We start from the raw sequence: 12322 nt of genomic DNA on the forward strand, positions 1-12322 counted from the left end.
AAAAAAAAAAAAAAAAAGGTCTATAAAGGTGGTGAGATCTCTATTAAATGCCACTCACATTTTCTGTCAAAGTAAAAAAAAAAATCTAACCTAAAATTCCCATGAACTCTGAAGGAACCAAGTTGGAATATGTACATTTTGTGATTCCAAAATTACTAAAAAACTAAGATAATCAAAATAGCATAGGTACAAAATAGCATAGACAAATGGCTAAGTAAAGCCCAGAAACAATTCCTCTCATAATACGGTCAATATATTTTCAGCAAAGGTACCAAAATCATTTAGTGGGGAAAGAATCATGTTTTTTAATGGTACTGGGGAAAAAATGGATACACACATAATAATAAGTTGGCCTTTATCTTATACCATATACAGAAGTTAACTCCAGATAGATCAAATTTCTAAACAAAAGAATATATAAATTGAGCCGGGCGGTGGTGGCACACACCTTTAATCCCAGCACTTGGGAGACAGAGGTAGGCAGTCTCTGAGTTTGAGGCCAGCCTGGTCAACAGAGCTAGTTCCAAGACAGCCAGAGCTACACAGGGTGGCCCTGTCTTTAAAAAAAAAAAAAAAAAAAAAAAAAGTATTTTTTATAAAAAAATAAAGTAAAAATAAAAACAAAAAAATAAGACCAAATACCCTCCACCCAAAAATATTATAAATTGTAAGTCTTAGAAGAATACAGGAGAAAAATCATATTGATTTAACAAGAATTTCTTGGGTGTGACACCAAGAATTCAAGCAACAAAAGAAAAAAAAGTAAATAAATGTGACTTCATCAAAATGAAAAATTTTTTGATTATGGGTTGTGGTGTACAATTATAATCCTAGCACTCAGAGGTAAGGGTAAGGGTAAGGGGATCCCAAGTTCTAGGCCAGCCTATGCTATACAGTGAGATCCTGTCTCAAAAAACAAAAACAAGCCGGGCGATGGTGGCGCACGCCTTTAATCCCAGCACTCGGGAGGCAGAGGCAGGCGGATCTCTGTGAGTTCGAGACCAGCCTGGTCTACAGAGCTAGTTCCAGGACAGGCTCCAAAGCCACAGAGAAACCCTGTCTCAAAAAACCAAAAAAACAAAACAAAACAAAACAAAAACAAAACCTTTTATGTGTTAAAGAACATTTTCAAAAGAATGAAAAGACAGCCTTCAAAATTGGAGGCAATATTTGGAAGGAATATATCTGATAATGAATTACTATTTAGAATATGTAAAGAAACTCCAAAACTGAAACACAGAAAAACACCAAACTACACAATTAAAAGAAATGGGCAAAGAACTTTAATAGAAGCCTCTCCAAAGAAGATGCACAAATGGCTGGTAACTGCGTTTACACGAACAGATGGTCAACATGACAAATTGCCTGGGAAATGCAATCTAAACTTGGGATTCTACTTCACATTTGCTAGGATTGCAGGACCGCTGCTTCAGAGGCCTGGTACTTACTCTGTGTTTTCCATCTGCTAACAAAACCGAGGTTTGGATGTGGTGTTCATCTTAGACGACTGCTCCTTCAATCCACACCCACTCTGCTAGTTTCTTGGTCAGTTTGACACAAACAGAGTCATTGGAGGAGCGGGAACCCACAGATCAGGCATTTTCTTAATTAATGATTGATGAGGGAGGGCCCAGTTCACTGTGGGTGGTACCACACCTGGGCAGGTGGGCCTGGGTATAAGAAAGCAGGCTGAACAAGCCATGAGGAGCAAACCAGTAATCAGTGTTCTTCCATGATGTCTGCTTCAGCTCCTGCCTCTAGGTTCCTGCCTCGAGTTCCTGTCCCAACTTCCCTCAGTGGTGGAGTGTGACCTGAAAGATATAAGCTAAAATAAACCTTTTTTCCCTAAGTTGGTGATGGTCACTGTTGTATCACAGTAAAAGAAATCAAACCAGTAAGATATGTACTGGTACTCAAATGATAGATAAGCAGCCCCTGTGTAAATAGGAAGTGGCCTTGTTTTTTATATAGTGTTAGAATTCTCACGTCCAAGTCAAAGGTGCACTTACTAGCAGTGAAAGCACATTTGCATGGATATATTTGCCTGTTCCTAAAAAATTTGCACAGCTGTATTCACTGGGCTACAAAGAGAAATTGTTTTGTGAAGCTGCAGAACAATCCCACACCAGTTAAGAATTATGGATAATAAAAAGGGTTATTTATTTAAGGGGAAAAACTTACAGATCACCATCCCAACCAACAGTCCTCTCGTAGCAGACAGGAAACAGAGAGTCTAGCTAGCAGCCAGAATGAGAGCTAGAAGCAAGAGAGAGAGCGCACGCAGGAGCATGGTTCCCGCTGCTTTTTAAGGTGCCACACCTCAGTGGGCTGGTATCTAAAGGCTATTGGCTGAAGGAGCAGAATGTGCTCCCGCAGCAGTTTTGGTTATTAATAATTTTTTTCCAAAAGGAGTCTCTCCACTGGGCAGTGGTAACTCACTCCTTTAATCCCAGCATTCAGGAGACAGAGGCAGGTGGATCTCTGTGAGTTTGAGGCCAGCCTGATCCGCAGAGCGAGTTTTAGGACAGCCAGGGCAACAGAGACACCCCCCCCCAAAAAAAAACAAAAGACAAACAAAAAAGAATATCTCCATCTTTTCATCACGCAGGGTACCAATAAACCCTTCACCACCAGACAAAGCTCAGAACACATAGGCGCTTGGGGCAGTCTTAACCAGGGTCCACAGATTGCACAGGTAGTGTTGGAGCCTTGTATATAAGATGAGGAATGGATGAAAAAGTACTACTTTAGCATCAGTAAGATTAAGAGCCAGATGGGCCCCTGTGGTGCCCTGCCTGCCCTGCTCTACCCATATCATATGTGTAGGAAAGAGACTTCAAGGCCCAGAAGCAGCAAGGAAATCAGAGCCTTGTAGGAAGGAGCTGGTGAAGACAGGTAGACTGGCACCAGAAAGAGTAGTCCGAGGCCCCCCATCCTTCTGAGCTAGAGAAGACAGTGAGGGCAGAGGCTCTGGAGACATAGAGACCTCAGTTCCTAGGTAGTTCTGGGACAACAGGATACTGCAGCCCAGGGCTCCTCAGAGGCAGGGCAATGTCGGTTCATAAAGCCTCACCGTGAAATGATGTGAACAGCTAGGTTTTCCTGAGGTGTCCCAGCACCTCACTCTGGGGTCACACGCAGAAGAGGCACAGCTGTGGCTTTACCCTCGCAGGAGGCTCTTCCGGAAGCAAGGGACCTGACTGTGAGACCATACTTTTCACCTTTCCAAACCTGCTGGCCAGGAGAGTGGCTACCTGGGCGGAGCCATTTCAGCGCTTCACAGAACTTGGGCTATACACACCAAGGTTACCCTTTGGTAAAGCCACAAGGGACACAGAGTGGGAGGCATTATAGAGGAAATACTAAATCAATGAAACATCATTTCTAAGTTTGGTTTAGTGGCAGAATCCATTAACCTTATCTTCACCCTCTCCCTTCCTCTAATAATACCAGCAAGGAATTCAAAGGCATGGCAACTTATTCTCAGGGTCAGCACGTTTATTTCAATTACTGGAATTTTGAGTTTTCCAGTGAAATGATACTTTGATTATAAGGAACCAACCCAAAATTATACTTCTTTATTCTTGCTTCTCCGGAAAGCCACACCTGCTGAAGCCATGAGGGAATCAAGGCTGACAAAGCAGCTCAATCAATTCTTATTTTTCTTTTCATGAAAGAATTTCCATCACATGGGAACAAAGTTGTATCTGATTGATTCTGGGACTGAGGCCACTCAATGGGGCCTCCCTTATTTAATCTGGTCTCCAAGCCAGAGGGAAGCAAAGTTCATTTCTTTTGACACATAAATTTTCAAATCCTAAAAATAAAACTTGATACTGTGGTAGAAACCCAGTGCTCCAGGGAGCAATGGGCAAATCTTCTTGCCAGCTGTGAGCTAGGATGGATAGAGACTCATACAACAGTGACTGTGGTTGCAAAATGTTGAATTTCCCAGTGCTATGCTAATGGCCAGGAGCTGGAATGAATAGAATAAGGCAATCAGATACATATTCCACCATATCATCCTAATATTGTTGCCGTAGCATTTGCTTCATTCAGAAAAGACTACCTACCTTTAGCCAGGAAGGACCTGGGCCAGGATTCCCTCAAGCCCCGCCCCTGACAGCAGTGTTCTTACTCTCTGGAGCTTGGCTTTCTTGTCTACCCACTCCTCCCATACGTCCAGTCCTAAGGCAGCCAGCCTGCTGAGGCGCTCACAGTGGGTTGGTTTCTTGGCTGCCATATCTACACTTGGATGCTATATACACAGACTGCAGAGGCGCCAACACTAGAAGGCAAAGGAGTACTGGTTTAGCATTTTGCATTCAGCGACATTCTTTTGGTGAGTCTGGGGAAGAAAACAGCCAAATTATCTCTCCAGTCAGCAAGTAAGGGCAGTAGCCCAGAGTGATCAGAACAAAGAAATAGCATTCAGGGCACTCCAGGCCAGCTTGGAGAAAGAAGAAAATGGAGTGTCGATGGGTAAAGTGCATTGGATAATAGGTCCAGTAATATGCAATGAACTTTCTGGATTATTGTTACTATCAGTGAGGTAGGAGTAGCCTCTGTAAAGCAGTTATTTCATACAGTTGCTGTTGTCTCCTGCTTCAGCTTCCTGACATTCTTTGTGAATGTTAACTGTAAGAGTTCCATTTCTACTGAAGAAACAAAAGGACAAACTTAACTCTTTAGCCCTGCCTTATGGGTTATGCTTTTCTACAGCCTCTGTCTGTACCCTTCCCTTAAAAAGGAAGGCAGCAACCAAGCAAGGTGGTACACACCTTTAGTTCCAGTACTTGGGATGGGGAGGTAGGTGGATTTCTGAGTTGGAGGCCAACATGGTCTACAAAGTGAGTTCTAGGACAGCTAGTGCTACACAGAGAAACCCTGTTTTAAAAAATCAACACAGCAAAAACAAAGACAAAAGGAAGGCAGCAGAACCAGTAGTAGGTTCAGAAAGCACTCTCTGACCAGGCTGTACACAGTCCTTTCTGCACTTGAAGACTAAGTAAAGCCACATGGCCCAAATGCCATTTCTCAAGATTGGCAAGGGCCTGAAGTGTGCCACACACCATTTTGGAAGCTAAGGAGAAGGGAATGGTTAAGACACCTACATGGACAGTCTGGGTGCTAACAGAGGGTGGCTGCTCACTCTGGGTGGTTTGATACCTGTACCCTAGTGCCAAGGAGCTTTCGAGGAGGATGCATATGTTCCTCACCACACAGTGACAGTCTCTGCATACAGGGCAGGGAGTCTGCACTCTTAGAGGAAAGTGCCAGGTCTGTCTCTAACTGTCCCGCTAGAGAGCACAGTTAGAAGGGTGCCATCCACAACAGGGTTCCTTAGCCTTCACCATGAGGGTTTCCAGAATGGTGGCTGGGTACCTCCACCAATCAGACCAGAACCTGTGGGTATGTGTGTCTCATGTGTAAATATTGCTGAGAACTACTAACTTGGAGAAGGGAGTGTGACTCTAGGCCTTCATCAGACATAAATGTGTTGCGTAGCTCCCAAATGCTAGACTCTGGTGATGCGGTAATTTTACAGTCTAGGTGTCTTGACCAGATTTGTTTTCTCTGCCAGCTAAAGAATTAAACGGCAGGAAAAATCCCACGTGCAACAGGTATCAGTAGAGAAATCTCAAGCACTGTGAGCAGAACCAGCACTTAAAGGCAGCATTTATTGTGGGCGAGGAGACACACACAGGTAGCCGACATACACACCAGAGAGTAAAAGACCCCTGCACTGCACAGGGGGACTCGGAAAGCTGAAAATTCAGTCTCTTTTTAAGGGCTGAGTTATTTATTTTTGAGAAAGGGTTTCTCTGTATAGCCCTGACTGTTGTGGAACTTGCTCTTATAGGCCAGACTGGCCTCTGACTCACAGAGACCCTCCTGCCTCTGCCTCCTGAGTGCTGGGGATTAAAGGGGTGAGCCACCACCTCCTGAAGACTGTATCAGCAGGGGGACCTGCTGGTGAGAGACAAAAGCTGCCAGGTTTTTGTCCTAAATCAGGAGGTTGAGGTAGAAGCTTTTGAAAATTCTCTACCCTTATTACCTAACCATGACCCCTCTCCCTGTCTGCCTACCAGGGAGTCTGTCTAACTAAGGTGAAAGAGTATTCCTTGCCATCATGGGGCTCATAACCCAGAGGGAAAAAGGCATCAAGTAACCCAGGGTCTAGTTCTCTTCCTCAGCTCGAGTCTTCTGAGTCTTATGTTCCCTTTTAACAGACCCCAGAGATCTTTACTTTCTATTCTCTCCAACCAGAGAGTCTATTGATCTATCTTTACTTTCTTCCTTTCTGGGTGTTTTAAAATGAGTGTGTGTGTGTGTGGGGGGGGGTGTTTTGAATATGTGCATGTGAGTGCCAGTGCCCATGGAGGACAGAAGAGAGCGTTGGATTGATTCTCTGAAGTGGGAATTGTGAGCTGCCTGACCTGGGTATTGAGAACCAAACTTGGGTCCTCTGGAAGAGCAGCAAATGTCTTAGCAAATGTTCTATTGCTGTGAAGAGACAGCATGACCAAGACAGCTCTTGGCAAAGAAAGCATCTAACTGTGCCCTTGCTTACAATATTGGAGGTGTAGACCATTATCATGGTGGGGAGCGTAGTGGCACACATGTTGCTGGAAGCAGAGAGCCGCGTTCTGATTCACAGACCTACAGAGAGATCCTGTCCCTGGTAGGGCCTGTGAAACCTCAAAGCCACCCCCAGTGACACACTTCCTACAACAAGGTCACACCTCCTAATCCTTCTGAAATACTGCCACCCGCTGTGACTAAGCATTCTTACTCAAACCGCAGACGCTCTTAACCACTGAGCCCTTTCTCCAGCCCCTGGGTCATTTCTTTTTTCCTGTATTTTCAGAACAGGGTCTCTCTGTGTCCCTGACTCTCCTGAAACTCTCTCTATAGACCAGGCTGACCTCAAACTCAGAGATCCACCTGCCCCTGCTTCTTGAGTGCTGAGATAAAGCTGTGTGTCACCAGTGCCCAGCTTGAATGACTTTTTAAAAGTTGTTTTACGTGTGTGTGTAACAAAATGTACCATTCTAACCATTTTGAGCATACGGTTCTATGGCATTAAGTGCATGCCGTTGTGCAACCACCACCATCCATCTCAAAACTCTTTCATCTTCCCCAACAGAAACTCTGTGCTTACTGAACACAATTCCCCGTCTTTCCTCAGTCCCTAGCAGGCCCACTCTGTTTTCTGATTGTGATGGTGACTACCCTCACAGGAGTGGAATCTTACATCATTTGTCCTTTGAACCTGGCTTCTTTCACTCAGAACAATGGCTTCAAGGCTCACTGAATGTTGTAGCACCAGAATTTCCTTCCTCTGTGAGGTTGATGAGTCCGTTGTGTGTGTATTTTGTTTATTCATTAGCATGTGGGTGGGCATAATATCTGTACTATTTTACATTCTCAATAGAGAAGGGTTCCAATTTCTCCACATCTTTACCAATACTTATTATTTTATATTTTTAAAATATTAGTCAGGATGAAGAGATGACCCAGTGATTGTTAAGAACACAGACTGCACCTCCAGAGGACTAGGGCTCAATTCCCAGCACCCATATGGTACCTAACAACCATCTGTAACTCTAGTTGCAGGGCATCTGATGCTCAGGCACTACATGCATTTGGTACAAAGACATTCATGAAGGCAAAGTACTAAAAAACAAAACAAAAAAAATAAAATCTAAGAAAAAATTGTTCCCCTATGAGTATGAAATGATATCTCATTGTGGAGGTTTCTGTTGTTGTAGCAGTCTTAGGGGCTAGACCCAGAGTCTCACAAAACACTAGGCAAGCTTTTTTATCATGAACTGTGTCTCTAGTCCAGTGATACACAGCCCAGGACAGTCTCTAACTCATAATCTTGTTGCCTCTCTTCATCCGTATTTACCACAACTGACTTATTGAGTTTTGATCTGTATTTCCCTAATATAAATATATTTCTTCGGAGAAGTTCTAATTTGGATTCTTTCCTCCATTTTTTTTTTGTTCTTGTTGTTATTTGTTTGAGATTCTATATCCCAAGCTGGCTTCAAACTCATGCTTCAGCCTCCTTAGGATAATAGGCATACACTCTCATGTCTGGCACTTTTCTCAGAATTTATGTAGTAATGTTATTGAGTTATAGGCCCCCATATATTCTGAGCATTTATATTTTATTATATGTATGATTTTTCAAAGACCTTCTCCCATTCTATAGGTTGCCTTTTCACTCTGTTGTTTGTCTTTAATGCACGGGGGAGGCAGGTTTGTTGTGCTGAGATCACAGCCAGGGCCTATGGAAGGTGGTTACCTGCCACTGAGCTCTGCCACAGCTACACCTCTAGCCCCACAAGTCTTTAATATTTATTAGTCTACTTTCTTTATTTTTTCCTTTTGTTCCCTGTGCCATTAGTGCTAGATCCATGAAATCATTGACAAATTATGTGTCATGGAACTTTCCCCTACTTTCTTCTAAGAGTTTTTCAAAGTTTTCAACACTTGTGTTCACATCTTCAGTAAGTTTAGAGTTAATGTGGTAGAAGAAGCTATGGGGACTGGAGAGATGACTCCGTGATCAAGAGCATGGCTGCTGCTCTTCCAGCCGTCCTGAGTCCTTTTCCCAGCAACCACCAAGTGGCTCACAACCATCTCTAGTGTGATCTGCTGCCCTCTGCTGGCATACAGACATGCAAATAGGGCACTCATACAGAAAATAAATAAATCTTTTTTAAAAAAGAAAGAAAAAAAATATCTTTTTGCATATGGAAAGCCATTTTTAAAACAATTACTTTACTGTGTTTTGCCTGCATGTCTGTCTGTGTACCATGTGCATGCCTCATGCCCAGGGAGGTCAGAGGAAGCCATCTGATTTACTGGAACTGGAGTTGCAGATGTTCGTAATGTGCCGTGAGGATGTTGATAATGGAACCGGGGTTCTCTGGAAGAGCAGCAGGTGCCTTTGACCACCATCCCTCCAGCCCCAAGAGCCATTCTTTCAATACCAGGATCTTTGTTTCTCCATGAAATGATCAAAAGGTTGTCACATGTCAGGGACTGACACCATGTGTTTCAGTTAGCGAGCTTTGCCTCATTGTAACAAATGGTGTCAGTTCAAGGTCAGTTGGCTTTGTTGGTGGGAAATACGTGGGTGAGCAAAACTGCTCACTATGGCATCCAGGAAGCTAAGAGTTCCCCAAATCCTCTCCAAGAGCATGTTCCTAATGACCTAACTACCTTTTACACAGCTCAGCCTCCTACAGGCTCCACTACCTCCCAGTGGCTCCAGAGACTGGCAACTAAGCTCTTAGCCTCAAGTTTTTTTGGATAGAGGGAGGGGGGATTAAGATCCAAACTATGATGTCATACCCACAGCAGCTTACTGAATTATCCCTTCTTCCTTCTTCTCTCCTGAGATGCAGTTTTAACCACTGCAGTTGATTTTTCATAATTATAATAGCAGATATCTATAGAGAACCAGCTATGTGCCGAGCTGTATTCTAAGGGTTTACACATATTAAGCCATTCTGATAGGCTGTGTGCTAAAGTTTTAACTAGGTTTGGCACATTCGGGTTAATTAACTTGCCTAGAGTTACATGACTAGTAAATGATGGAGCCCATATTCTAGCTCAGTGGTTTGACTCTGGAATCTGTGGGCTCTAGAGGCTCAGACCTCCTAGATACGGGATCTGGAGACTAGACACCTTGGTGCTTAGGCTCAGGCTGCTCCTGGATGTTCTCTTGTGAAAGCAGCAGCCCTAGAGGTGACGCTTCCAGTCTTTCCTTTTCCTGCGAGGGCTCCCTATTCTAGGAGAAATATAAAGCAGTGTCTTTCTAATTTCACAGAAAAGGCCACGGATGGCTCCCTGCAGAGCGAGGACTGGACACTGAACATGGAGATCTGTGACATCATCAATGAGACAGAAGAAGGGTATGTTTTCCTGGAGAACTTCTCAGTTTGGGCAGGATGTCATACACAGCTTGCCAGGGTTCAGTGTGGTGGGTTCAACTCTGGTAGGTTTGTTTGTTTTATTTTAATTATTACTATTATTTTCAATATGTTTAATTTGGCCTTAATAAACTGAAATTCAGTGATTTGTCTTTTTCCTTCCCACTCAACCCTCCCCCGTGTCCCCAGTGGCAGTGCTCCACTTAGAGAAATGACGTCTCTCTATATCTGCTTCAGGTCATGGGTAGAAATGGAGCTGCTTGGCTACCTGTATTAATCATTACCCCTCCCCACTCCTCCTAAGACCCTGCTTCCGTGTTGCAGACATGAGGACTGTCCGTGCCCTGGGTTGCATTCTAGGGCATCATGGAAGAAGACCCAGAGTGTAATCAGACAAAGCAGTGGCAGAGGGGCACCCATGGCTCAGAGCAGCTGAACTTGTCTAGTGTGGACAGACTTAACCTGCAGCTTGCCCTCCTACCTTTCTGCACTGATGCGTTGGGTCTTGGTGTTATTGTGTACTCTATCTTCCTTCTCTGTAGCTCCACTCTATTTGTACTTCTTCCAGGCTCGTCTGACTTAGGGATTTGGCCACACCATTTGCTCTCTTTATGCTCTTTTCAACTCCAGAGTGTCAGGAGAACAGCTGGGATTGAGGCAGCCTAGGCGGTGTGTCAGTGCTGTTATCTAGTCTCTAGTCCTCTCAGTCCAGCTTTTATTCAGCAGATCCTTACAGAGTGCCTGCCTTCTGCAGACACAGTTGTAAGTAAGGAGGGCACAACGGTGAGCAAGACACAATTCCTCCCATTGGGGAGCTGCCAGACGGGGGTGGGGAGGCAAACTGTGAACAAGACAAACCACATGAGCTGATCAGGTGGGCTAAGCACTGTGGGAAGGATCTGGGCAGAGGAGTGGCATGGTCTAGCATTAATTTTGGTCATCCCATGTTCAGAGTGTGCTCACTAGGGCAGGCCAAAGACAGAGCAAATCGACCAGTAGGGGTTTCTTACAGTCACCCTGTTGTGGATTAATGGTAAATTGGACGGGAATGGTGGAAAATATGTGGGAGGCATCATTAGATCCTGGTGAGATTCAGAATTAAAGCTAATAGAATTTGCTGATGTGGGATGTGAGCAAAATGTTAAGGATAACACCAAGGTTTGGGCCCTATAAGCAGAAGGGTGGAGCTGAGGTGAAACAGGCAGAGAACAGATCTAGAGCTGAGCTTAGACAAACATGTCACCCACCCAGTAGGGCTCGTCTAGGATTTCTGGGGGCTACGGCCAGCCTGTGCACAATATGGGCATCTCTGAGGAAGAAGTGCTGTGGATGCCTTCTAGAGGGTCAGCTTTGAGCTTGGCTTCTGGACTGACTTGGACTCAGGCTAGCATGAGAAGCAATCCAGGTGGTCACATGGTGCAGAGGGAGTGTAGGAAGCAGGCTCAAAGAATGGCTCAGGTTGGCTTCTCTTCTGCACTGTTCCCTGCAAAATGCATTTGCTTCTTCCCTCCACCTCCCATGCAGATCCTGAAACAGGTTTCAGCAAGTGACTTGCTTACTAGCAAGCCTTCCAGAGCATTCTTAAATTTTTAGCATAAAACCCTTAATCACACACTTTTGCAGCCCTTTTTCAGGCCCTTCAGCCTCGTTAATTTTTCTTTTAGCTTCTTGAATTCTCAACATTTCTGATGTTCACCGAGGGCAGAAAGTCCAAGAACCCTGGGGTCTTCTTCCTTCTAAAAAACTAAAGTCCCTTTCACAGGATGAGACACCAGGGATCTGCTTTCTCAGTTACAGCTCACAGAAGATTAGGTTATGTGTTTCCGTGGTCTAACCTCTTGTTCATGTGTGTTGGAATGGCAGTCTGGTGATTCTTAAAGAGTTTCTGTGCTTGCCTCTATTGTAAAGTGTCTCCTGAAATCTCTCACCTGGGGGAAAGATAAAACAAAACACGCATGTTATCTCTCTCTCTGTGTCTGTCTGTCTGTCTCTCTCTCTCTGTGTGTCTCTCTGTCTCTCTCCTTCCTTCCTTCCTGCTCCTGGCTAAGGGCTTCTCAATATTGTTTCTTATGTTTCTTCAGCCAGTCTCCCTGTTACTAAGTGATTCCCATCAGTTACTGGGTCTCAACATAACTTTCCCTCCTCTTACCCCTTTCTTCTTGACTTGTCATATGTGGCATTATACTTTGTGATGTCTTTTAGTGTCTGTCTTGCCCCACAATCTACAAGTCTGTACACTTCATGAGGACAGGAATTCCATCTGTTACACTCACTATTTTATCTCTCCCACAACACAGCTTATACATAATCTCTTTCTCCCTCTCTCCCTCTCTCTTTCTCCCTCCCTCCCATTCTCCCTCCCCCCCCCC

General features: G+C 44.4%; 1 protein-coding gene across 8 annotated transcripts in view; it reads left to right on the forward strand.

Annotated features, from left to right (window-relative positions):
- Window positions 1-12322, forward strand: part of Tom1l2 (target of myb1 like 2 membrane trafficking protein) — a 120003-nt gene that overhangs the window by 56090 nt on the left and 51591 nt on the right. For all 8 annotated transcript variants that reach the window (XM_026780328.1, XM_026780329.1, XM_026780331.1 and 5 more), the window contains one exon: window positions 9851-9935. In XM_026780328.1, coding sequence (XP_026636129.1) covers window positions 9851-9935 — 85 coding nt within the window. The remainder of the gene's footprint in view (window positions 1-9850; window positions 9936-12322) is intronic.

Source organism: Microtus ochrogaster, chromosome 7 (genome assembly GCF_000317375.1).
Source record: "Microtus ochrogaster isolate Prairie Vole_2 chromosome 7, MicOch1.0, whole genome shotgun sequence".
In the NCBI taxonomy this organism is placed as follows: Eukaryota; Metazoa; Chordata; class Mammalia; order Rodentia; family Cricetidae; genus Microtus; species Microtus ochrogaster.